This window comes from Choloepus didactylus, chromosome 8 (genome assembly GCF_015220235.1).
Source record: "Choloepus didactylus isolate mChoDid1 chromosome 8, mChoDid1.pri, whole genome shotgun sequence".
NCBI lineage: Eukaryota > Metazoa > Chordata > Mammalia > Pilosa > Megalonychidae > Choloepus > Choloepus didactylus.
Window position 1 is genome coordinate 17,876,559 of NC_051314.1, and position 25,871 is coordinate 17,902,429.

Sequence of the window (25,871 nt, forward strand, 5' to 3'; positions counted from 1 at the left end):
GTCCTTTTAAATTTTTATTATTAATGGTTGCTTCAGTTTTGCATCAGTGCATGGTTAAAAGCAGTACACATCAGCTATTTCATGACTTCATATCTCCAAATGAATTATTTCTCCTCTTTTTTTTTGTTTGTTTGTTTGTGCAGTCAGCTGAAGAAATGTTAACATCTCACTCTAAATCTCTCAGTGGAGTCTCTGTTCCCTTCTCTGATATAACAGATGGGTTACTGCTTGTTATAATTATTAACATTTTGGTGTGGGCCAGGGCTAGGGTGGGCAAGATTTACTCTTTCCTTGGGCTGGGGAGGGGCCAGTCGTTAGGGTATGGAATGTTAACTAAAGTGGTGACTGACTGTTTCTGTAATACCAGGTCGTTGTGGCTGCACGCTCTAGTAATTGAGGCTGTGTACTTCACCGAGCTTGTGGTAGAGCCTAGGGCAAACCGCTGTCCCAAGAGAATGCTGGGATAGATAGTTAGCCAATATGAGTCTGAACGTGGTGATTTTGCTGGTTGTTTTAGCTCCAAGATGTTGGCATGCTTAGTTTTTAATGTGATTAATAATTGTGGCGCCATATCCCCTCCCCACGCCTGAACCCTGTCTCTCCTGCCCTCTCCCCCAACCCTGTTCTTTTTGAAAAGACTTAAGAAAAAGTAATGAAAATCTTAGTGTTTCAAACTGCACTTTGTTCTCATGTTCCATAAACATCTCCAGATTTGCTAGTAAAAGTGGAAGTTGGGAAAACAGTTTCTCAGCCTGGAATCTCTATGTACTCTGAAATCTGGAATAGAAATAGATATATCAGAATTTTTTTTCTTTTTTTTTTAATTGTTTGTATTTTTGTAATATATTTTATTGAAATAATCAGTTTAAGCAGCAGTGGAAGTACTTTGGAGTAAGACTATATCCAAAAGGAGTAAATCCATGATATTCAATTTAATTTTTCTTATCTTTTGAGAGTTATTAATGAATTACCAAATTAATTTATTAGGATATTATGTATCCATCCTAAAGATAGGCACCCCTCTTCTTTAGTACCATCTTCAAAGTAATTAGGAGAATAGTCACGTTGAAATATTACCTGCTTTTAGAAAAAACTATTAATATAGTTTTCTTAATGCTGATCTGCTCAGGCCTTTTGTTGTCAATACCTGTATCCCTGACCTGTTTTCCTTAACCTGAATAATGAAGCATCTCGTCAAATTCAAACTTGCAAGTCAGCGTTCACTTATAAAAGAAGAAAACTACTCCAGATAGATTCTCTCTATTTCTTTCTCTATTTTTTTTTTTCTATTTATTTGTTTGGAAGGAAGCTTCTTCCAGACCATCCAATCCATTTTGATTTGTTTTGTTTAGCAATAATAACATTATTACTAAACCACCGAGGTGTTGATTGATGACCTGAAAAGCGAGGGGAAATGGTTCTACCAGTAACCTTCCCCCACCACCCCAGAATTAGTACAGTATAGCTCAAAACCACACTTTGACCCAATACCTGGAGAGATTGTAACCTCAGTATCTCCACTCAGACTTACTGAGAGGAGGGCCTGAAATCTACCCTTGATTGGTACTTTTGAGCCTCAGCTCCCTTAATGAGAATTTATACCTCTGCCCTAAGGCATAGACCTTCAATTTTTGAATGTTTTATTTAGGTAAACATGAATCTGGCTTTAACTGCTTTTATTACCTTGACTTTTTACATTTCTAAAGGTTATTTTGTTGTATTCCACAATTTAAAAAATGATTCAAAAACAGATTATTTTGGTGCTTAGAGGAGTGCTGGAGAGACAGACCACATAATGCTGAATGATCCTTATTTACAAAGAAGTATTACTAGCAGACTTTAATCTAAACTGCTGCAACCATCTCTAGTTGTCATGAAAAACTGAACCTTCAAGGTCCATTTAAAGATTCAAATTTGAACTATGATGATCAGCTTTTTGCCTTGTTTAACAAATGCTTTTAATGCTTCATTTCCTTGTTAGAAGCTTTAAAGAAGAACTAAGATAAAGAAGAACTTAAGTTATATTACAGTACCTGTGTTGTGGCCTTGATGTAAAGCTTTGCTCAGATCAGTCTGACGTGCCCGTTCCCGTAGACCTGGCTGAAGTTCAGAGGAATTGTTGTGCTGATCACGAATAGCCCATGAGGGTGCTTCCCATGTCCCTATCCATTGCCGTTTCATTGCCAGTGTTTGTGGTGAGATTACTTAGAATTTTTATATTTATATGAATATCTGTGGAAGAATTTATAACTGAGATGTTTTCTAAGTCAATCTCTTAAAGAACTAAGAAGGAATAATGCATAACCATTGAAAACTAGTCAGAGAATTTTTAACTATATATTTGAAGCTACTTCTGGTAACAAAGTAGCATAAACTTAAAGAGCAAGAGTACATTTTCCCTCAAAATTCTGTTTTTTCAGTTAGAGAAGGCAGAAGTTATATAAAAAAGAAGAAAAATCTTTAGAAGCTCACAAGAAAATACATGTATTTCCAAAATAATATTTGATCTGAAATAAAGGAAGTAAGTTAGAAGCTGCCATATCAAATGGCTTAAAAGAACAGGCATTCCATTTTTAAAAAATACTTATTTTCAACCCTAAGAAATGATACAGAAACAAATTTGAAATATCTTTTGTAGATTTAGCAAAATTGGGCATTTGAAGGAATAGAAAGTAGAAAGTACAGGTGGAAAGCTTCTGATGTCCATGAGAAATGGACCCACTTAACCTACAGAAAGAAAATGTGCTGTTGTTTACCACTGAAATGGTGTCAGCCTGGACCATTGGTCAGTTGTATTCGGTGGTGAAAGGGTAATAATAAAAATGCACATCTGAATTAGGTTTAAGTAAAATAGATGAATTCTAGGAGGGTAAAGAACAAGAAGAAAAATAGGACTTGCCACTTTTTAAATAGCCTGTCTCCTGTGGCATTTGTGATTGTCTTTGAAATACTTTACAAAGGAGAATATAAGGTTCACCCTGACAGAGCAAAAACCTTTTGAATATTTGCTTCCTCTAAACCGAGGCAAAATAGAAGGATATAGTGATTTGAAACCCTTTAGGACTGAGAGGGATGTTTGAACCATTGGAAGAAAAGGTTAGATGTAAGAATCTCAGGACCATTTAGGGAAGGAAAATAAATGCAGTTAAACGCTGGGGTGGGTGGGGCTGCTCCCAAGCTGTTTAAATCCAAAAGATCCTCAGCCATTTCTGATCTGCCCAAGTCTGAAATATAGATCAGGGATTGGCAAACTTTTTTTCTGTGAAGGACCAGATAGTAAATACTTTGGGCTTTGTGGGCCATACGGACTCTGTCACAACTACTTTCCAAAACAAGTTCCAGACTGCATTGGCTAACAAGCCGTGGTTTGCCAACCCCTGATCTACATTGTTTTTTTCTTCTAAATATTTTTATCTTAGCCTATTTGGAAATAGGTTAGGCTCAATGGAGCATAGCTCTCTGTTAGAGCATTCTGTTATGTCCTGTAGTCTCTTAGCTATAAATCAATCTAAATAAATCTGAGTAAGCATCAGAGTATCTGAAGTAAACACATATAAATTTAATGTATTTTAATTCAGTAATTTACATTTCTTGTCAGTCAAATAAAGTTCTCCCAACTTTCTATAAATATTTTCCCTATTGATAGTTCTAACAAAGGCTGTGAAGTAAGACAGATCCAAAATCATATCTTCATTTCTTAAATTTGAGAACAGGTACACTAATATAGTTTATTTTTGTCACACTCACAAATTGGAAAGCGAATCCCTGTATTAGGTTGAGTTTAATTTTGTACTAGAGGAATAACATGTAGACTGATGCAGTTTGAAACATTTCTTCCCATGTGTGTGTCTATGTTTTTGTCTGTCCCTGTGTCTGTGTCTGTGTCTGTGTGTGTGTGTGTGTGTGTGTGTGCCTGTGTCAGCGTGTGGGTGGGTATATGTTTATCTGTCTTCCTGCGGGGAGAGGTATCTGTAAAGTCAGTTCTCTTCTCTCCTCTAGGGTGGATATGCAGCTTACAGATATGCACAACCTGCTACTGCAACCGCAGCCACAGCTGCTGCAGCTGCTGCAGCCGCTTACAGCGACGGGTATGTAAAAAACAGCGAGCAGCGAGCTTTGGGATGCTGTGAGCACTGTGCCATCTCCTTTTCCACCTCCTCCGTTCCAAGAACACACGGTACACCAGGCTGCCTGCAAACCTGGCTTTTCCAGAGGTCTTCTCCTACGACCTCAATCATGCTAAAAGCCCAGTGGCGCTGGCTCCTTCCTTTGCTCCCTCTCTCTTGTTCTGTCTGTTCTTTGGCTTAGACCCCAGTCTCCCTTTCCTCATCTCCAGCTCCCATCTTGTCCGTTTTATAGAAGTCCTCTGAGGATTTTTCAGAGTTACTGCCTTTAGGAGTAGAAATAGACATGTTTTTTTCCATTCTGCCAGTTTCTTAATAGCATTCCAGAACCCAGTTACATACAAGTCTTCAGCACAATAAACCCTTAAGTGTTTGGGGATCACAATCTTTCCTGTATATATCTGATTGTATTTCTTCTTTCCAGTTATGGCAGGGTGTATACAGCAGACCCCTACCATGCCCTTGCCCCTGCCGCTAGCTATGGAGTTGGCGCTGTGGTAAGTATATATACCTTTCTTCATTAAACCATTTTACCCCTTCTAACTTTTACCAACAGACTACAAAAGATCTTGCGAGGTCATAAGTTCAGCCCTTCCTCCATTGCCAAAGTATTAAAGCCATGTGTATTTATCTATGTGTTACAGTATGAGCCACATGGTTGAGTTAAGGACAACAGGAGAGAATAAATAGAGATAGTCTGCCCTGAGTAAAAGCATCATTTTGGAGAAAAGGAAGGGAACAGGTTGACGTTTTATCCTGGTTCAAATGTTGGGTGCTTACCTGTGGTAAAGTTTTGAGTGGTATGATAGGTGTTGACTAAGATAGGTGGAGGCATAAGGCTCTCCCATTCTCACAGTAAGCTTTTCAAAAATTTCATGTGTGTGAGTTTCAAATGCAGATGCCAAAGGATTTCTCTGCTATTTCTAAGTGTTCTGATAGCTAGTACTACATAGCCAAGTGAAAAATAAATAGCTTTACAAGAATATTTTATCGGTACCATTTATGGCAGAATATGTTATTTTCATGTATAGAAAAAGTCCATAGAGCTCATGTAGAATAATTTCCCTACACAAAGGTAAGTCCTCACGGTAATATCCTTGTGTTTAATTATGTATTGGCTTGGCTGTCTCCAGTTCCAGTGATGGAAACTCACTGGCTACAAAGATAGGCCATTCCACAATGACAGCTCTAAATGCCAAGCAGTCTTTCTAGTCCAAAATACAACTGGGCAGCTGCCTCTGGAGACGGGAGAAGTTGTCTGAGAGGCAGTTAGAAAGAAGCGTAAAATTTAAGACTTAAAGGAATATGAGAGAGTCCATCATTTCTCTCACTAAGTTTCTACTTAGGAAGATTTGTGGGAAGAAGTAGTAAGGTCCTGGGGGAATGTTTGTTTAGAACTGAAGAAGAGACATGTAATATAAAGATGGTGATGGAAAAAAGCCTGAGGTTTTATTTAGTGCCAAAATGATATAAGACCTATACTGATAGAAAGACAAAGGGAAAGATATGTTCCCAAAGAACTTCTAATTTAAAGAGGCAAGCCATCATTGGATAAAGATAAAAGAAAGGAATAAAACCCAGTTAAAACACTAGCTATGTGTATGAATTAGGTTATGTCAAGAAACAACCTAGTTGGTATATTCTATAGATTACAGAGGAAATAGATTTTATTAGTTGAATAATTAACTGAAGTTTAAACACAGCAACTTCTAAAACATGAGCTGTGACCACACGTGCCAGAGGTAGTGGGCAGAAGTAAAATATGTATCACTGACAGGAAATGTGCAAGAAAGAAGTCAAATGAGCAGGCTGTTTCAGGCCAGGATTGCAATGATGGATCAAGGTAAAGAAAAGCCCTTGCTTTTAAAAATCAAGTGATTTGCACATCTAGTTTTAAATGATATTAAATTACTCTTCTGTGCCAACTCAGAAATAAAATGTATATATTTAAATAGAAACCATCATCATACTCTCTACGTGAGACTATCAAGCCAGCAGTAAAAGAGTTGGACTTTGATGTGAGCACCTGAGAGGCAGAATTTGGTTTCCTGACTTCACTTCATGGGACAATATCTCATCAGTTGCTTTTAGGCTTCAAAGGAAGCTGTTTTTCCAAGTCCCTTTCAAGGACATTTTTCTTCATTCTGAATGCTTCTCTCATCAAATTTTTAATTATTTCTGTGTCTCTCATTACTGCAGGCGAGTTTATACCGAGGTGGCTACAGCCGATTTGCCCCCTACTGAAGTGACGTGAGACCCCTGCAAATGGGACAGCCCCCCAGTTCATGAGGCCTGGCTATTGCAATATTTACTAGTAGAGGAACTCTATAGCAAGATGAAGAGGAAAAACAAACAAACAAAAAAAAAACACAAAAAAAAAGAGAGAATACTTTTTTATACCTCACTATGTTCTTTGAATATGTATTTTTCCTTTAAATTTCTGCCTTTAATTCTTTTGTTCCAAAGATTGTGCATTTTCTTTCTTTTTTTTTTTCTTTTTTTTTAACTGTGGTAAAAAAAAAAATACTGCATTTCCATGTCTGTATGTCTGTGCTGAGCTTATTCTGTCAATCACAGAAGAGGCAGTTAATGAGGAAGGAGAGACATTAGGAGCTGATAGATGCATCTGATCAGAAATCAGCAGACAGAATTACCAAAGTGTATCTGGTGCTGAATGGCTGGGGGACAGGCAGAAGTGGAAGAGAAAGAGGTTCTTTCCTTTCTCCAACAGGATATTCTTCTAGTCTTCTGAGTTTCTGGGTCTGGCAGACAATTCTGATTGGCTGTGGCTGGAATCCACATGCTGATAGATGATAGGAATCTGTGCTTGCAAAGCAGGAGAATTAAAAAGATGCTTTCCTCTTCTCCTCCCTCCTGTCTTCTCCTTTCTTTTTACAATCATCTTACGTGCACAGCCTGAGATAGTTGGCATAGTTTTTGGAATTAAGTATTAATATTTCCAAACATGGTCTCAGACTGTGGATAATAAACACCTCATTAAGAAACCAATCTCAGAATGAACTCTGGAGTATGAAAAAGATCATTCTTTTCTTTCCTTAATCCTAGCATTCCTGCTGGCCTTCTTCCCCTTTAATGGAACCACAGCTTCACTCATCTCTACTTTTATTAACACCCTGCTTTCATGTCCCCAAGAATTCAGGAATTTCGGACCCAGGGACAGAAGAGTAGTCAGTGGCCAGATTTCCCCCATGTATCTGGACACAGCGTGAGGATTTAGATGTACACATTGTTGCGAACCATCATAAATGGTGAGGAAGAGAAAGGGAGATTAGACAGCGTCCAGCAGGTCACTCTGATATGCCTTATCTTTCTCTTGCATCAAAGTCAGTATAAAGTATATGGAATCTGTTGGAAAAAAATAAAGCACAAAGTCCTGGTTCAGCTGTCCCTGGAAATTTTGGTGATTAGGACATGTAAGTACAAACAGAGGCACTTTGTACTAGCCCCAAAGCCATAGGAATTTTCATCTTCCAGAGCCTTTATGAGTCACTCTATATCCACAGTCATGAGCCCTTGTGGCCATTCCACCCAGCTTCTCATTGTCCCCTAAAGATACCCAGCTGAGCACTTGGACCACTGGGTGTAAAATCCAGAACCCCTGAGGTTTCTCCCCTCCCGTCCTGGAAGGAGGGTCTGAAATGACAAGGATCTTACATATTGCCAGAAAGAGCTATGCCATGGGCACGGCAGTGAGTCACTGCTCTTGCTCTCTGGCTTCAATTTTATATATTGTCAAAGTAGGAGAGAAAGTGTTTCTCTTCTGGCTATTGGCTATTACTGATAAAGGCAAGCATCCTGCAGCATTTCCAAAATGAAGGCATTAGAAAATAGAAAAGCACGGTCTATTTGGCTCCCTGGTCTATTCACATTGGTACTAGGGTGACCTTTCACCCAAGGGATAGCTGCTAAAGGGAGTAATTCAGAGACATGGAGCTTCTGATTCATTATGGGTTTTGTTTTGTTTTGTTTTGTTTTTGACTCCTGCCTCCACACATGTTCTTGATTGGTAACTGGTTCATGTCCCTGAATTTAAACGACTGACATATGACAGTATCCAGCATTCTTTGTAAGCAAATTGATATATCTGGGAGGGCACTGGCCTGTCATATATAATACATATCTTCTCCCCCTTCAGAATGCTCTCCCCTGGTAACTGGGAGTCTGTGCCTGAAACTAGGGGAGACATCAAAGAACCTGGAGGCCTCGATGCAGTTGTTACGAAGTCTGGGGAGGAATACATAGACCTAGGGGATACTCACTGTCCAGTCCATTGACCATTTTTTTAAGCCCCACCCCATCCCCAGCCAAAGTTTGGTTTGTTTCTGATAAGACAATTTTTGTTATATGTATATAAATATTTTAGTTGGGGGGTGGAAATGGGATGTGGGACTTTCACAGTTCTAGAGAATGGGGGCAAGGAAAACTTTTTCTTTCCTTTATTTTTGTTTTGAGGGAGAGCTTTTACTTACTACAGAAAATGAGAGACATTTTGTGTCATGTTTAAATAGAAGCCATTCTCAAAAAATGGCAAGCCACTTATTCAAGTGGAAACTAGGCCAAATTCTAAATGGTTGTATCTGTAGCAATGTGGGGAGAATAGGGAAATAAGATTAAGAATTTTTCTCTTCTTTTTTCCTAGAAAGAGATAACCCTAATGGGAAAGATAGAGAAGGCAGTTCCCACGGTCCTTTTAAAAGAGACAGAAGCTTGAGCTTGAGGTATCTCTTGTGCATTTCAGTTCAGCTGGTTCTGGCTGAGGACTCTGCAAGCAAGCTCTGTGTTTTCCAGTGGGTTTCTGCTGCATTTCCAGGGATGGTTTTTAATACCGCTTCCTCCAGCTCCCTTTTCTAAGGAACACTAAATGGAGTTCTGCCATTCATTAAAGGATTTTTGGTTTTCATTGTCAGTGCCGAGAACTGGGAATTTCCTCAGCACCTAGATTTCATGGTATCGACCTCCTCATCACCTTTTGAATGTTGGGATTCCAAATAGTCATACAGTCTACTCCATCAGAGGCAGGTTCCTCAAAGCATCTATGCTTGTATGTTCCTGACTTTAGTTCTCTTTGGATTAAGAAACAGAGTCAGGAGACAGTTTAACATCTTGTGAGTTTGTTAGATGATACTGGTTGATAATTCCAAAAGAACATAATGATGCTGAATCACAGTACATGGATGCTTTTGACAGCTTTACTGTAGTTCATGACCTGGACTTTCTATACTAAGCATTTTACTCTTGGAAGTGGGGCTCCTTTAAGGAGACCTCTAGTGAAAAAACCTTTATCTGAATATCCCACTTTCAGCCCAAAAAGCTGCCTGTTGGTCTTTTCCAGAATTTCTTGTGTCACCTAGTTCAACTCCCATTAACCCAGATTAACCATTTGTGAGTCATCATTATTAAGTCCCTCAGATTTTGAAAACCTACCACCATCATCCTCCAACAGCTACAGTATGAATTGAGCCAGCTTTTTTATTTTTCCTTGAAAAAAGAAACAGACAGGGCTCTACTCTTAGTTTAAGGGGAGCTAGTGGAAATCTGTTCCATAGAAATCAATGCTAGCAGCTTTTCCTCAAAATGTGTGACTCGTCAGGGGTTGAACCGCTCTTAGTTTAGATTATACATTACTAGAGGCATAGCAGATGAGTCAGTTAATCACCACCATCCTGTAATTAGTCATGGAGCTTCCAGATATGAGGGAGTAAAATAGGGATGGAAGCAATCCCAAGGATATGCAAGAAGGGCACGATAACCACCACCCACCCACCCCCTTTCCTCTGGCAGGAGAAAAAGGCCTACCAAGGGACAGTCTGGAAAGCACTTAGGCATTTAACGAGGGAAAAGGGGAAAATGTTTGATGAACCTTCCCCTTTGCCAAGTCCAGCCAGTTCTCTGCTGTTTAAAACCCTCTAGCACAATAACATTTGCAGAATTGCAGATTTTTTCCCCCAGATACTAGGAGGAAAGGGACTTTGGGGGGTGGGGAAAGGGTAGTGGTGTTTTAAAAGCATAAGTTACCTGTTTGCACTGTTTTAAGATAGGAAAGAAATAGTGGGCAAGGTGAACATCAAATATAAATTTGTGTGTTTTTATTTTGTCATGCTCTTGAAATGTTTGACCATTTGTAGTATACACCAGTGAAACTTGTTTCTCTGTTGCATAAAACACTATATTTTTTGGAAATGTTGCTGTCCACAAGCCTCTTCCCTCCCTTTCCTTTTTCCTATGTACTCCCTTCATTCTTGCTTTACTGATCAACAAGGCAATAGCCATCCAAGAGCTAAGGCATGAAACAGGGCCCTCTCCAAGCAGGCTCTGGGTGTCCCAAGCCAGCGCGTGCCCTCTGGCTTAGTGAATACGGTGGAGTCCCTGGCACTTTTCTTTGAAAATAAGTCTTGCTGACCAGACTACAGCAAGTTATCGAATTCCTGCATCAAGGGATAGAGGGGATTCCTGAAATACAGCAGTTGGCTGTGGTAGCTGAGTTCTTTTCTATGTTACCGAAACTGTAGCCAGTTACAGTTTAACTCAGGAAAACAGTAGATCAATTCAGCCATGGCAGTGCTGGTTGGCAGGGATTGGTAACTGAGAGAACTGCTCATCAGCCAAGACTCAAACCTTGCCTTTATGGAGACTGCCAGCAGCACGGGCTTGGTCCCACTTGTCTGGTGGTTATATACTTGCCGGCGACATGAGGGCTCAGCTCACACCGGCAAGCAAAAAGGGAACATCGATTCTCTTTTCTCTCCCCACCCTCTGCCCCTTTTACCAACACCAGAGTCCCAGGGGGTCCATGAGCTTTTGGATTTTTAAAAAATGTTTTTTGGTTTGGTTTTTCTGGTGACTGATAAGTGCTTTAAGCAATGTCTATACCCCCATTGAGACTCCCAGCTTAGTTATTTTCTTGTATTTTTTCTGTTCACAGTATTTGTGTGTGTGTGTATGCTTGTTTTGGCAGCTCATTTTGGCTGTATTATCTACCGAGTGATGAATTGATCCTCTTTTTCCCTAAGGGATATAAATTTTTTTTCCTTGTGTTATAATTCTGCTTGTGAATAGCTGGAGCAAACCTGGGGCTGACACACGTAAGCTAGGGCTGTAAAGTGATAAAAGAGCCAGTGGCGGTTTCTTGTCCCTGACAGGCTGACCTACCTGTGTCTCTGAGCTTTTCAGTCCAAATCATTTGCAAGGCTAAAATGCCACGAACCTCCCCACTTCCCCCCAGTCCCCATGGCAGGGACGGAACCATCCCTACATGCAACATGCCGTTTCTCCGGCCCTTCCCATTGCCATGGCTAAACAGGTACCTTTGGGGAATGGGGGGGCATCCTGTGGGATGCTTGTGTAATTGACCACCTCGCCTTCTCTCCCGCCCCCCTTACCCTCCCAGAATCACTTCCTAGGACACCCGAGCTGCTTGCCCAGGGTCCTGTTTCCCTGCTAACTCCAGAGAAGCATCCCAGGGCTTTGTGACAGTCTCTAATTCCCTTCCCTTCTCGTTAAGAATCATATTGTATAGTAGCTTTCAGACCATACAGTATTCATTGGGTTACTCCTATTATTATCAAGTAGCTGGAATTGTGAAGGTCGGAGTAGTTAGATCTTTAGCTTTTATTCCTTATTTTTTTGTATTACTATCCGTGTGTATAAATTATTGATCATGTTGCTGGCTTTTATAAACTCTAAGCGAAGGAGGAGCACTGCCTCTGCCTTTGCAAGTGGTAATGAAGCACTGTTTTTAAATAAAAGAGAGAAACACCATTCTTTGGCTTGTGTGTATTGATCCTTGGTCCCTGTTGCTTCCTCCTGAGGCTCAAAAGATGCAGCTTGGATGGGACTTAAGATGGGAAAAAAGAAGAAAAAAACACTTTGCTAATTGTAAGGCATTAAAATCATGGAAAGCTGTAAGGTAAATGAGACCAAAAGCTGGGACTGGGTAAGCTGCTCTTTGTAGCTTCCTCCAGTTGATGAGCTACAGTCTTTCCAGAAGCTGCTTTTTGTGTTTCTGAAATCTGTCAGCTTTCCCTCTTTGCTTTCCGTCATCTCCTGGACTCACAGCTGCCGTCCTCACTGAACCTCAGAAACCCCTGGTAACAAAAGCTGACACGGAGCACTGTTCAAAACACTTCCCAACCACCCTATAGGGCAGCTAGGTGCTTGGCGGGCACTCTGTGCTCTTCGTGCTCCTACCCTTCTTGCCAGGTATGCCAAGAATGTAAAGCACTGACTGTTCTCTGCCGGGCCATTCCTGGGGCTTGTGTTTGCAGCAGGTAACCTTAAGAAGTGAAGCAATGTATCCATCCACAAAGAGCAACCTTGCTTATTAACCTGCTGTTAAAAAGGTGGAATCCTCAGGCTCAGTGTTGCTCAGCTGCAGTGCATACCCACTGCATGCACAGCGCCCATCTAGGCCGTGACTGCTCCCCCACCATGGGACTTGGGGGCCAGGGAAGTCATCCCATAGGAACTGAAGCTTATGTCACTTGCTCGACTGTGAATAATAAAGTCCTTTGTCTCTGATCCAGTCTCCTTTCCTCTGCCAGCATCCTTGAAACACAGCAGCAGGCTAACCTAGCTTTTAAGGAGGGAGAAACCAAATTCCAGACCTGACAGTGGGTCTGCACACCTCAGCCAGATCACTCTTCCTAAAAACCCTTTTGTTCTCGTTCTTCGGCTCACACTCCATGAAAGGCTTCTGTCTGTGAGCAAAATTCTAAACTCCATAGCTGGGCATGGGGGCACCTTACAGCATTGGCCTCACACATCTTTCCAGGCTTAGAGTCAGTAACGAGGAGTCCACACTGAAAGAGCATCCCCTCTAGACCAGGAGCTCCAGGAGGGCAGGGACCTGGCTTGTCTTATTCGCCGCTGTGTGAGGACTGCAAGAGCCGGACGGGGTCTGGCTCCAGGCAAGTGCAACCCATGCCCACCTCTTTCTTTCACACCAACTCTTAGTCACATCATGCCCGCCCTTCCAGCTAATTCTCCCTTGGTCTTCCAGCCCCTGCCAACCTCTGGACTCCTCCCTGTGGTGCTGGTTCACTTTATTCTGACCATACCCGGCTTTGTGCTGCGTAATTTTTAATTCCTTACCAGGACTGCTTTATTCAACTCTCTCTCACCAGCCTGGAGCCACTGGGAGCTTCATCAGGGCCCGTGAGCCTTGGACAGCCCTGACGTGGACGTCATGACCAAAAAGCCACCAAGCAGAGTCTTGCGTAGAGTTTTCCTGAAACACACAAGCTTGAATGGAGCCCACTGCACTCATTCCACAGAAGACAGAGCTCCTGAGCCCTGAAAAGGAGAGGGATGTGCATAGGAAAGTGTCTTCATCCCTCTTCTGTTTTGAGAAGCTGCATTCGCTTGCTGTTTAAAAGCATGAGCTCTGGAACCAGATTGTCAAGTTTTGAAATCTGGCTCCATCACTTCCTGGATCTATGATTTATACAGTTTGCTTCATATGCCTCCATGTTTTCAACTATAAGATGGGGGTGTTAGAAGTCCCTACTTTATAGGATTGAGGTAAGGATTTAAAAAGTTAATATATGTACAATGCTTAGAATAGTGCCTGGCACATAGTATTAGCTCAATAAATGTGTTATTATTACCATTATTGCTGTTGGTGTGATCCATAGAGATGAGCCAAGTACTCCAGGCAACCCTCCTGGGCTTCAGTGGTAGGACACGACGTAGGTTCTGAGCCTTGAGGTCCTTTGACAGCCCCTTAACCCCCCAATTGTAATTGTTCAAGTGCCTGTCTTCCCTGCTGGAGTGTGTGCTTCCCACTTCCTTATGAAACCAAGGCACAGGGAGTTCAATATCCAGATCATGTGGTGAGGGATTGTGGAGCCAGGCAAACCCTGGCCAGTTCTGCTCACATCGTTCCCTAGGCCTTGCCCAGGGCTGGCCTCGGTGGTTGGAACTCCATAAATCTTTCTTCTCTGAATGAAGACTGATTACACTTTTGACCCCAGCACTTCTTCATTTGTCCTTATTTTAGAGTCGAAGTTGTGGAATTGTAGAGGTGGGTGGAACCCTTGAAGTTCAAATCATCCAGCCATCCATTTACCAATGGGATGAAAAGGCCCTTGGAGGCTCAGCACAAGATCCCGTGGCCAGTGGTTGGCAGGTTAGGACCGGAGGGGCTTCTGCTTGTGCAAATGCTGCCTTGTTGGTGTTTGGAAGTCTGCTTGATGGAAAAACAAGCATAGATTATTGGTCTTTCCTGATGAGTGGCAAGTTCTCCAAAGTTGGGGATTTGGGCTTTGTACCTTTTGTGCCCACTCAGGGTACCTGTCCAGGGTGCTGTACATCGGGGCTATTCAATACATGCTTCCCGGGTGTCCTGTCGTGCCTTCTCAAGGCACAGCTTTGGTTGAGCCTCTATTATGTAGCAGGGGTGGTATTAGGTGCTTTCACGTGTGAGCTCTCATTTAATTTTCACAATTTTTGAGGACTTCTACCTATTATCCCCATTTTATAGTTGAGAAGACTAAGACTCAGTGAAGCTAGGAGCCCTGCCCTGGTTCACACAGGGTGAGAATGGCAGCAAGCCAAGCATACACTGCAGAGTAGTGCAGGGAACTGCTCTGTGGAGGGGGAGAGGGAGCCAAGGAGGAGAGATGGGGGAGAGCTTCGTGGGGAGGTGGAGAGGTGGGGCCCAGATCTAGGCCCCAGGGACCAGCCTGTCCTGGCCTCTCCGATGATGACAAATCCCTCCATCCTGCGCTCTCTTGAGAGGCATCTGTCCCTGTAGCCAAAAGAACCTTGATGGGTCATCATCAAGGCTCCTTGGTTCCTTCTGTTTTCTGAAACTGACTTCCCAGTTCTCAGGTGGCAATTTCCCATTTTAAAAGCCAGAATTATATGTAACAAAATAAGGTTTTGGTGGCTAAGAGATTTCAAATAGACTCGAGAGGTCGTTCTGGAGGTTACTCTTAGGCAAGCTTTGGCAGATATTGCAAATTGCCATGCTATGCCCAGCCCCAACCAATAGCATTCTTGAAAACCCTAAAGAAAACCCAGGGCTCTATCTAAGACTGGATAAAAGTTTTACTCACTGAATTTATTTTCCTGAAACTTAAAACCTCCATATAGTCCCTATGCCAGACAAGCCCTGAAACCCAGGTGTACCAGTCTCGAGAACATCAACCAGTTGCATTCCCCTACCCCCATAGTGTCGACACCCCTTTTCAACATGAAGGAAGTTAGAATGGTCATTGCCCAAATATCCCTGAAGACTGAGAAAATGATCAAATGAGAAGGAGCAATTGTAACAGAGAAGTTAGGATTTAACAAATGATTATGACTACTGAACCATTATATAGATATTTCTTTTTAGTTTCTAGTGTATTAGAACAGCCATCAGGAAATACCTGAAATTGTGGAACTGTAACCGATACTATACTTTGAAATTTTCTCTATAACTACCTGTTAAACTGTATTTTCAAATTTATCACTTTTTTGTATATATGTTATATTTCACAATAAAACATGTTTAAAAATAAAAAAATAAAAAATTTAAGCCAGAATTATAAGTACTCAAAATTCCCTTCTCTTGAAACCTTCAGACCAGAGGTCAGCAAACTTTTTCAGTAAAGGGCCAGATTGTAAATATTTCAACCATTGGGGGCCACGCAGTCTCCCAGCTTCTCAACTCTACCATTACAGTCCACATGGAAAGAATGGGCATGGCTGTGTCCCAATAAAACTTTATTTACAAAAACGGGTGGTAGGGAGGAAGATCTAGAGAGGAGTGGAAGCTAGTTAGTCCCCCTGGAACAACTAATAAACAACCAGGAACAACTAGCAAATAATCCGGAATAACGGCGGGGGGACAAACATGACTGTCCATTCGTCATACACCAACCTGAATTGGGAGGAATGCCCGAGATCGCAGCATAAAATCTGTAAGTAAGAACTGCGGATCCAAGCTGGGAGCCCCCTCCTTCCACAGCCCAGGCTGCAAAGCCTTGTGGTGCTAGAGAGACGCTCTCTCCCAGCAAGCGAACATAGGTCAGCTGAGCTCCAACTGTGGTTTTAATTAACAAGCGTGACAGCTCACTACAAGCTACGAATCCCCAACAAGCAAACAGAGGGGTGACGACTGACCTTGGAAAGTCGGAGGGTGGCTTTCTGTCCCTGTGGAGAAGGCCTCAGCCATTTTCAGTTCCCAGCACTCTGACCCAGACAAGGGTGGAGATAGCACAGGCAGAGTCTATTCAAATGCTAATGATCTCTCCCCAGGGGGGTTATCTTCCCTAAGAGGAAAGGGGTGGGGCCCAGCTCTACTACCCACCTTCCTTTCAGAACCAGACCCCAGAGCCTGGGGGAAAACAGCCACGGGCCACACCTCCTTACATCAGTCTGGAGTTACAGGCTGACAGGCGCCACCTGCTGGGCAGAAAAACACAGTGACCTGAGGCATCACAGGGTGTACCAATTTTCTAAGACACACCCTCAGGAAAACTGGATACTGAATATTTCTTCCTTCTGGGACCTGAGCCTGTTCTGGTCTGGGAAAACCTGATTAGGGTAACCAAAGAAACCAGATGCCTAGACAACAGAAAACTACAACTTACACTAAGAAAAACAAAGTTATGGCCCAGTCAAAGGAACAAAGTTACACTTCAATTGAGATACAGGAATTTAAACAACTAATAATAAGTCAATTCAAAAAGTTTAGGGAAGATATGGCGAAAGAGATGAACCATATAATGAAAACACTGGGCATACACAAGGTAGAAATTGAAAGTTCGAAAAACCAACTGGCAGAATCTATGGAAATGAAAGGCACAACACAGGAGATGAAAGACACAATGGAAACATACAACAGCAGATCTCAAGAAGCAGAAGAAAACACTCAGGAACCGGAGAGCAAAGCACCTGAAAGCCTACACACAAAGGAACAGATAGAGAAAAGAAGAAAAATATGAGCAACGTGTCCGGGAACTTAAGGACAAAATGAAAAGTAAGAATGTACATGTCATTGGTGTTCCCAAAGGAGAAGAGAAGGGAAAAGGGGCAGAAGCAATAATACAGGAAATAATCAATGAAAATTGCCCATCTCTTATGAAAGACATAAAACTACAGATCCAAGAAGCACAGCATATCCCTAACAGAATAGATCTGAATAGACCTACACCAAGACACTTAATAGTCAGATTTTCAAAGGTCAAAGGTAAAATGAGAATCCTGAAAGCAGCAAGAGAAAAGCGATCCATCACATACAAAGGAAGCTTGATAAGACTACATGCAGATTTCTCAATAGAAACCATGGAGGCAAGGAGGAAGTGCTGTGATACATTTAAGATACTGAAAGAGAAAAACCACCAACCAAGAATCCTATATCTGGCAAAACTGTCCTTCAAATATGAGGGAGAGTTTAAAATATTCTCTGACAAACAATGACAGAGTTTGTGAACAAGATACCTGCTCTGCAGGAAACACTAAAGGAAGCACTGCAGACAGAAAGGAAAAGATAGGAGTGAGAGGTTTGGAAAACAATTTTGGGAGGTAGTAGCACAGCAATTTAAGTACACTGAAGAAAGAAGACTGTGAGTATGGTTGAAAGAGGAAGGTTGGGACCATGTGGGACACCAGAACAAAAGACGAAGGATCAAGACTGGGACTGTAACTCAGGGAAAACTAGGGTGTAATAAAAGGTACAAATATGTTTTTACATGAGGTAGAACAAATGAATGTCAACATTGCAAGGTGTTAAAAATAGGGTGGGATTGGGGGGGAAGACAATCAATGCAAACTAGAGCCTATAATTAACAGAAGCATTGTATTATGCTTCCTTTAATGTAACAAAGGCAACATACCAAAGAGAAATGCATATGGTGGGGTGGGGAATAGGGAAAGGGTAGGGGACTCCTGGCAGTGGTGATGTTGTCTGACTCTTTATTCTACTTTAGGTTAATGCCGTCTTTCCTTTTGTTGCTTTCTAGCTGTCAAGTTTTTGTTTTGTTTTGTTTTTTGTTTTGTTTTTCTCTCTTTATCGTTTCTCTTTTTTTTTTTTTTTTTTTTGTCTCTCTGCCTTCTTTGACTCTTCCTCCTTATTTGTGGAAGAAATGGAGATGTCCTTATGTAGATAGTGGCGGTGATGCTGGATACATAAATATGTGACTATACAGGGAGTCAACGATGTTTACTTAGGATGGAATGTATGGTGTGTGAACAAAACCATCTTAAAAGAAACGGGTTGATGAAGAAACCTTGAGGGCACTATATTGAGTGATATAATACAGACACATAAAGGCAAATATTGCAGGGTCTTACTGATATGAACTAATTATAATATGTAAACTCATAGACACGAAATATAAGTTACCAGGATATAAAAATGAGGCTAAAGAATGGGGAGCAGTTGCTTATTATGAGCAGAATGTTCAACTAGGGTGAACTTAAATGTTTGGAAATGGGCAGGAGTGATGGTAGCATGTTGTGAGAATAACTAATAGTGCTGAAAGGTGTGTGAAGGTGGTGGAAAGGGTAAGCTTGGAGTCACACATGTCACCAGAAGGAAAGTTGGAGGTTAAAAGATGGGAACGTATAAAACAGTGAATCTGGTGGTGGACAATGTCTGTGATTAACTATACAAATATTAGAAATCTCTCTCACGAACTAGAACAAATGTATGACACTATAACTAGAAGTTAATAATAGAGAAGCATATAGGAAAAAATATATAACTACTGCAAACTATATACTACAGTTAGTAGTATCTTAATATTCTTTCATCAACAGTAACAAATGTACTATACCAAACCTATGAATCCATAATGGAGGGGGACATGGTTAGGGGTATGGGAGGATTTGAGTTTCCTTTTTTTGTCTTTATTTCTTTTCTGGAGTAATAAAAATATTCTAAAAATTGAAAAAAAAAGTAATTGTCCTGATGGATGCCAAGCTGTATGATGGTACCATGGGCAATTGATTGTACACTTTGGATCTTTGGATAGTTGTATGGTTTGTGAACAAGTTCAATAAAAAATATTTTTTTAAAATGGGTGGTAGGCTAGATTTGGGCTGTGGGCTATAATTTGCCATGTAATCTCTGGAAGGGTTTAGATCAATGCTTGTGAAAACTTCCTGTTAAGTATACAGTGAATGTACTACTGATTCCAAATGTGGGGAAAATACTAATCTCCAAATAACTGTAAAAAGTGTTGCCAGAATTGGCTTATTTAAACAAACTTAGGAGTTCTACCTTAGACCTATAAGCATAGACATGCAAGTTGCAGCCCTGTCGATGGTGTGACTGTGGGAAAGAGTTACCCTCTTTCCTGCCTCCATTTCCTAATATGCAGAACTGAAGTAGTCAATATCTACCTAAGGCATGTCTTGTGCCTTAGAATCCTCGTCTATAAAACTGAGATGACAAATGTACCTACTGTAGTAGTTTGTTGCAAGGATGAAATAAGACTGTATGTGCAGTGTACTTAGCAGAGGATCTAGAAAGCAGTAAGTATTCAATAACTTATTATGTAATAAGTTGGTAAGGCACTCAGCATAGTCCCTAGCACATAAACTGCCAATGAGTATTTCTTCTTCCCTTTCTTGGGGGTCAGGGATCAGGGAGTTTCTGGGGGGTGTACAAGGATTCCTTGGGTTGGAAAGCTTGGAAGGAACCTTATCACAGTAGGGAATAGAGCAAAAGATTCCCTAGGACCATCCTCTTTAAAGATATGTGTGAGAAAAATGGGAACGTACATAAATATATGAGTGTGTATGTGATATATGTTGTATATGTAATCAGGTTTTATTGCTAAATCACCATATATTTATGTCCCAGGGGGTGTGGGGGTTCCAGGCAAGCTTGCAGGCCCATGTGGGCACCAGGAGCTGAAAGAGTAAGGGTGGTCTCTGGGTGTTGCCACCTCCGTCTCCTCATTATTGGATCAACCTCATCAGCATAGAACCATGCCAGCATTTCTCCTATCTTAGAAAAAAAAAAAAAAAAATCCTTTCTTGACCTCACTTTCCCCTCCAACTACTGCCTATTTTTTCTGACTTTCCAGCAAAACTCCTCAAAAGCATTATCTATACTCGCTGTCTCCAATTTCCTTCCTCCCTCTCTTACACTCTCTTCATTTAAGCTTTTTCCCCTCCACTATTCCACAATAGCTGCTCCTTTCACGGCCAACATTGGCCTCCATGTCCCTAAATCAGATCAGCTCTCGATCTCACTGCCTGACCCATCAGCAGCTTCCAACACCATGTGTCACTCCTTTCTCTCTGAGGGTTTCTTCACTTGGTTTCCAGGCCACCCCACCCCTGCTCTCCTCACCTGGGTGGCTGCTCCTTCTCAGTCTCCTTCGATGGTTCCTCCACATGTCCCCATCTTCTTCTCGCTGGAGTGCCCCAGGCAGATGTCTTGGACATCTGCTCTTTTGTGCCACTCACGCCTCTGATCATCTCATCCACTCTTATGATTTTAAAGGCCATCCATTTACAAATTCATATCTCTGACCAATTTGTATCTACAGCATTTGAATCTAGACCCATAAATCTCATCACCTACTCAGCATCTCCACTTGTATGTCCCTTGGGCCTCTCAAGTTCAGCATGTCCAAAGCTGAGCTCCTTGATCTCATCCCAGTCTCATCTAAATTTCCCCATTTCAGGTCATTGCAACTCAATCAGTCTAGTTGTACAGGCTAAAACCTTCTCTTCTTTTTCCCTCACATTATACAGCTAGTCCATTAGCAAATCCTGTTGCCTCCATCTTCAGAATACATCTAAAATCAGGACATTTCCCACCACCTCCACTGCTACCACACTGCATCAACCCACCGTCAACTCTCCCAAGGGTTCTTCCTTCAGCTTGCTAACTGGTATCCCTGCTATACCAGTTCTCTATACCTCTTCTCAACCAAACAGCCCAAGTCACCCTGTTAAAATCGCAGTCACAGTACATCCTTCAATGTTTTCCCTAGCCTGTGAGCCTCCAGTTACCTCTCCCACCTCCCCTCTTACTTCCCTTGGTGCTCCCCCAACCCTCACTCTGCTCCCGGCACAATGGGGCTCCCACAGCAACCTGAACTTGCTAAGCATGTCTCCACCTCCAGGTATTTGCACACCTGTTTCTTCTGTCCGGAAAGCTTTTCCCCCAGGCATCCTCATGGTTGACACCCTCACCTTGTTCAGGTCTTTCCTCAACTACAAGCCTATCAGAGATTTTCCCTGACTATCCTATTTTAAATTGCAATCTTGCCTGACCCCACCCTCTATATTTTCCTTCCCAGATTTATTTTTCCCATGGTATCCATTACCTTACAATATACTATATAATTTACTTATTTATTGTGTTTACTGTCTGCCTCTCCCCCTCCCACTAAAATATAATCTCCACGAAGGCAGGGGTTTGTTTTGTTCACTGCTGTATCCCCAGTGCCTAGAGCAGTACCTGTCCTATGGAAGGTATTCAGTAAGTGTTTGCACGGATAGATGGATGCATGGATGGATGGATGCATGGATGGATGGATGGGTAGACAGATGAATGGATGGGTAGATGGACGGACGGATGAAGAAGCAAATGAATAGATGGACAAATTAGAGGATAGCTGGGTTTCCTTGGATTTCCAGCCATTGCTATCATGGGGAAGGCCTTTCATGAAAATACACCCATTCTACTCCCACTGTGACTTCCTTCAGTGATAAGGAGGATGCTTTGTATTCATTCAAACAACTTAAGAAGCTAAATTAAGACAAACAGATCAAGAGTAGATACTCTTCAAAAAAATGATTTTTTATGTAAATGTTTATTATCTATTCTTTCCATTTCAGAAAATAGTAATTCACATAACAGAAAACTTGGAAAATACAGAAAAGTAGAAAAGAAAAGGGAAAAGTCACCAAAATTCCTCTCAATAAATGTACATGACCTTGCTGTATTTCCTTGCAAGATTTCTTTCCCCCTACACACAGGTTTGAGAGATGTGTTTCCCCCTGGTTAGGTAAAAAGTGAGAAAGTATATATACAATTTTTATACTGTTTTTTTTTTTCCACCTAACTTTGTTAAATATTTTCCACATAAGTCCAGTTATTGACCCTGGGAACATCATTTTTGATAGCTACCCAATGTTCAATCAAGCAGACAAATGTTTTCCATTTAAGCATTCCCCTGTGTTTAAATATTGAAGTGGCTTCCAACTTTTCATCGTTATAAATTATGCCACAATAAAGCAATAACCCTTTCAGTGACAGCTTTTCTCGAATCACAGACTTTCTACTGCAGGGCACTGGGAATGCAGATTGGATCTTGGCTTGAGCAATAGACTCTATGAAAATGATTCCACACAGGTGTGAGACTGTAGAGTAATGAGAGATGGGGGTGGGGAGGAGATGAGTGGAGGGGGGCAGGGCATAGTTTATTCTTAAAGGTATTTTTTTCATTCTAATTATAAATGTATAACTTATAAATTATATAAATATGCAGTTATATAAAATTTGGAAAGCACATGTCCTAAATGTGTACTGGCTTACTAGTAAACAGCGCCTTGAATAATGGGGTCTTGGTTGCCAGCCCCATCTGTAGCCACAGAAAATCTGGGCTCTTGCAAATGTCCCTTCAATCCCACAAATGTGGAGTCCCCAAGGATCATCACGAATCACTGCAGGTCTCTCTTCTGTCTCGCTGCTGGCTCCCTCATGGTTTTCTGACCCAAGTTTTCTGAATTGGAGACTTGTATTTTGCCTTCGGTCGACTGGGGTTCTCAGCGACAGCTTGACAACTATGGCCAAAAAGGAAATGAAATGGGCTACTCCCTTTCATGGTATAATAGGGATCCCGCAGTAGGTTCACTTGAGCCCCCAGATATTACAGGGTAGGGCGAGGTAGTTCTTTTACTTTGCACCCCCAGCCCTCTGCTGTCTAGTTCACTGCCAGGCCTAGCATCACGCGGGGCACAGGTAATAGGTGTGCACCGAATTTGCTGTCAGTGGCCCACTGGCAGGAAATGCAGGCAGGAAAGGTGCGAGAGGGCTGCGGGACACCATCGGCAGGCACCAGCTGCTCTCACCACCAGGGTCCTCTCTGACCGGACCACCCTGTTGCTCCCCGCTGCAGCCCCACCCCCGACCCCTGCGAACCCCCCGGGCTCACAGCTTCCACCTCCTCCTTGGTGGTGGCCTAGCTGCGCTCTGTCTCCCCTGCCGGGTTGGAAGCGCCATTTGGGCAGAGATTGTGTCTATCTTCTCCCGCGGTGTCCTGCATAACAGGGAAGGGAAAGGTGGGGACGTCACTTTAGTTGACAAAAACAAACAAACAAACAAAAAAACAACCTTCTGCCCCTGGTCATTAGGATATGTGCCCAAGGGAGTGAAAGCTTCTTGCTGCTGCAGAAGAAGGAGAAAACGCCCCATCCCTTAGGGCGGCAGTTCCCAAACTCGGATGCACATCAGAGTCACGTGGAGACCGTTTTTAAATTCCAAAGTCCAAGTCATGCACCAGACCAATTAAAACCACAATCTCTGGGGCTGCGACCCAGGCATCAGCATCTTGTAATGCTTCCCGGTGATTCCAGCCGCAGACAGGTTTGGGACCCATTCCCTTAAATCCCTGGCCCCTGTCAAAGACCTCATTTAATTAAAATCTGTTGAAAATATCAGTTCGAGTCTCTGCTTAGGGGCATTATTCACAATTGCCAAAAGATGGAAGCAACCCAAGTGTTCATGAACTGATGAATGGATAAACAAAATGTTGTATATACACACATGGAGTATCGTTCAGCCATAAAAGGAATGAAATCTGATACACGCAATAACATGGATGAAACTTGAAGATGTCTTAATAAGTGAAATCAGCCAGACACAAAAGGACAAATATTGTATGATCTCACTGATATGAAATAATTAAAATAAGCAAACTCACAGAGTCAGAATCTGGAATATAGGTTAGTAGGGAACTGGGTGGGAACAGGGAGTTAAGACTTAAAATGTACAAAGTTCCTACTTGGAAAGATGAAAATTTTTTAGGTAATGGATGGTGGTGATGGTGGCACAACATTGTGAATGTAATAAAAAAATTTTTTAAAAATCCACAGAACTGCACTACCTGTTAAACAGTGAACTCTGAGTTAAACCATGGACTATAGTTAATAGCACAATTATTTTTAAATATGCTTTCATCAGCTGTAACAAATGTACTACACCAAGGCAAGGTGTGAATAACAGGCTGGTATATGGGAATCCTGTATTTTATGCATGAGTGTTCTATAAACCACAACTCCTCTAATTAAAGAAAAAAAAATCCATTGAATGAACAAATGAATGATTGTTGAGCCTTCGTATCTCCAGCAAAGTCTTATATGTGTCCTTTCTTGGGTCTCGGGCAGTGACTTGGCTACCCATTCACTTTCTTCTCTGTCTACAAAGTTTGCTGGGAATAACAGGAGGGACCTAACTTAAGGTAGAGGTGTCGGGAAAGCCTGCTGTCCGCAGAGGGGACGGTCGTAATGATGCATGTGTTTATGTGTTGATTTGTTCAGCGTCGCCCCTCCTTCCCCATCATAAGCTGCATAGAGACCGAGCACATCCGCATCCTCCTCCCCCTTCCCCATCCTCTGCTTCAATACCGTGGGCCCCTTTGACAGCCCTGCCCGGGAACCCCCTGGTGGGTCTGGCCCTCCTTCCGCAGAAGGTGCTTGTGGTGTGGGTGAGCTGCCTCGGGGGCCCCTGCAGCTCCCTCGCCCTCGGTTCCCTGCCATCTCTGACTCTGCCGCCTCCTCCAGGTGCCCCCACTTGTGCAGGAGCTTTTCACACCTGCCTTAATCAAGAGCCGGCCCCAGCCACACCCAGCTCCCAGGCGCCCTTGCTCCTGGCCAGGGCTGTGCTCTCAAAAGCTTTTAGCATCCCTCCAGCCCACCAGAAGGGATGATTGGCCCGTGGCCACAAAATTCTTGAAAGGTGGCCATGAGGCCAGAATTGACTTTGGTCACACAGTAGTAACGATGGTTCTCGTGGCTCTTGATAGCACTTGCACATTTACCAACTTGCCAGCAGCCTTGACATCAGCCAACTTCATTTCTCCAAAAGCCTCATACTCCAGTGCCACCAGTCTGCTGGCTTTGCCTCCTGCTGCTGAGTTGTTTCCACTTGGTAAGACACGTGTCAGACAGCTGGTGATGGCAGTAGCTGTGCCCAACCCCATCCCAGCTGCTGAGAGCATCAGGAGCCCTCCTGCCGTCCCAGGTGCCAGGGCCCCATCCAGGAGGCTCTGACTCCAGAGGCAGCCTCCGAGGAGCCGGTCCCCAGGCTGGTCTCAGGGAGCATCATGTCAGCTTGGTCTGCATTGGTGTCAAGCTCTCTGACGTCTTTTTCCAGCTTATGCTCCAACAAGGGAAGACTTAAGAGAAATATTTCTCCTCTTCTGCCAGATTTCCAACTGGCATGGAAGAATCCGCTCTTCAAATGGGCGTGGCACACCAAATTGGCCTCATCCCTGGGGACAGTCCATAGCGAAGGATTATTTTCCCAACCGTGGGACAGGTTCTCCAGTGAGGCTGAACACTTCTGTGGAACCTGAGTTCATCCAGGAGTAGGACATTGGAACCAAGATGCAAGGTGGGGATCCTCACGACAAAGGGTCCCACACTAACCTGCCCCACCGCGTGGCTGTGCGTTTATAGCAGAGCACAGGCCACGTGCTCCGTGTACCCCAACACTGGCTTACCAGGTCATTCATCTGTGGACAGTTCTCTTCCAAATGTAGATAAATACTG

General features: G+C 42.5%; 1 protein-coding gene and 1 long non-coding RNA gene across 21 annotated transcripts in view; one reads left to right on the plus strand and one right to left on the minus strand.

The window, feature by feature from the left end:
* Nucleotides 1-11,903, plus strand: part of RBFOX2 (RNA binding fox-1 homolog 2) — a 313,598-nt gene extending 301,695 nt beyond the window's left edge. For 8 of the 20 annotated variants that reach the window (XM_037844954.1, XM_037844956.1, XM_037844959.1 and 5 more), the window contains 3 exons: nt 4,000-4,088; nt 4,549-4,621; nt 6,324-11,903. In XM_037844954.1, the coding sequence (XP_037700882.1) occupies nt 4,000-4,088; nt 4,549-4,621; nt 6,324-6,378 (217 nt within the window). In that variant the 3' untranslated portion in view covers nt 6,379-11,903. Of the gene's footprint in view, nt 1-143; nt 4,089-4,548; nt 4,622-6,323 lie in introns of those variants that run through there. The other 12 variants (XM_037844949.1, XM_037844951.1, XM_037844950.1 and 9 more) reach the window with 5 other exon arrangements.
* A 9,988-nt stretch (nt 11,904-21,891) lies between these two features.
* On the minus strand, nt 21,892-23,876 carry LOC119543148. The gene is made up of 2 exons (XR_005218531.1): nt 23,255-23,876; nt 21,892-22,883 (listed from the first exon to the last, which is right to left on the minus strand). It is a non-coding gene; the product is annotated as an uncharacterized LOC119543148 (long non-coding RNA).
* Nucleotides 23,877-25,871: the final 1,995 nt, after the last annotated feature.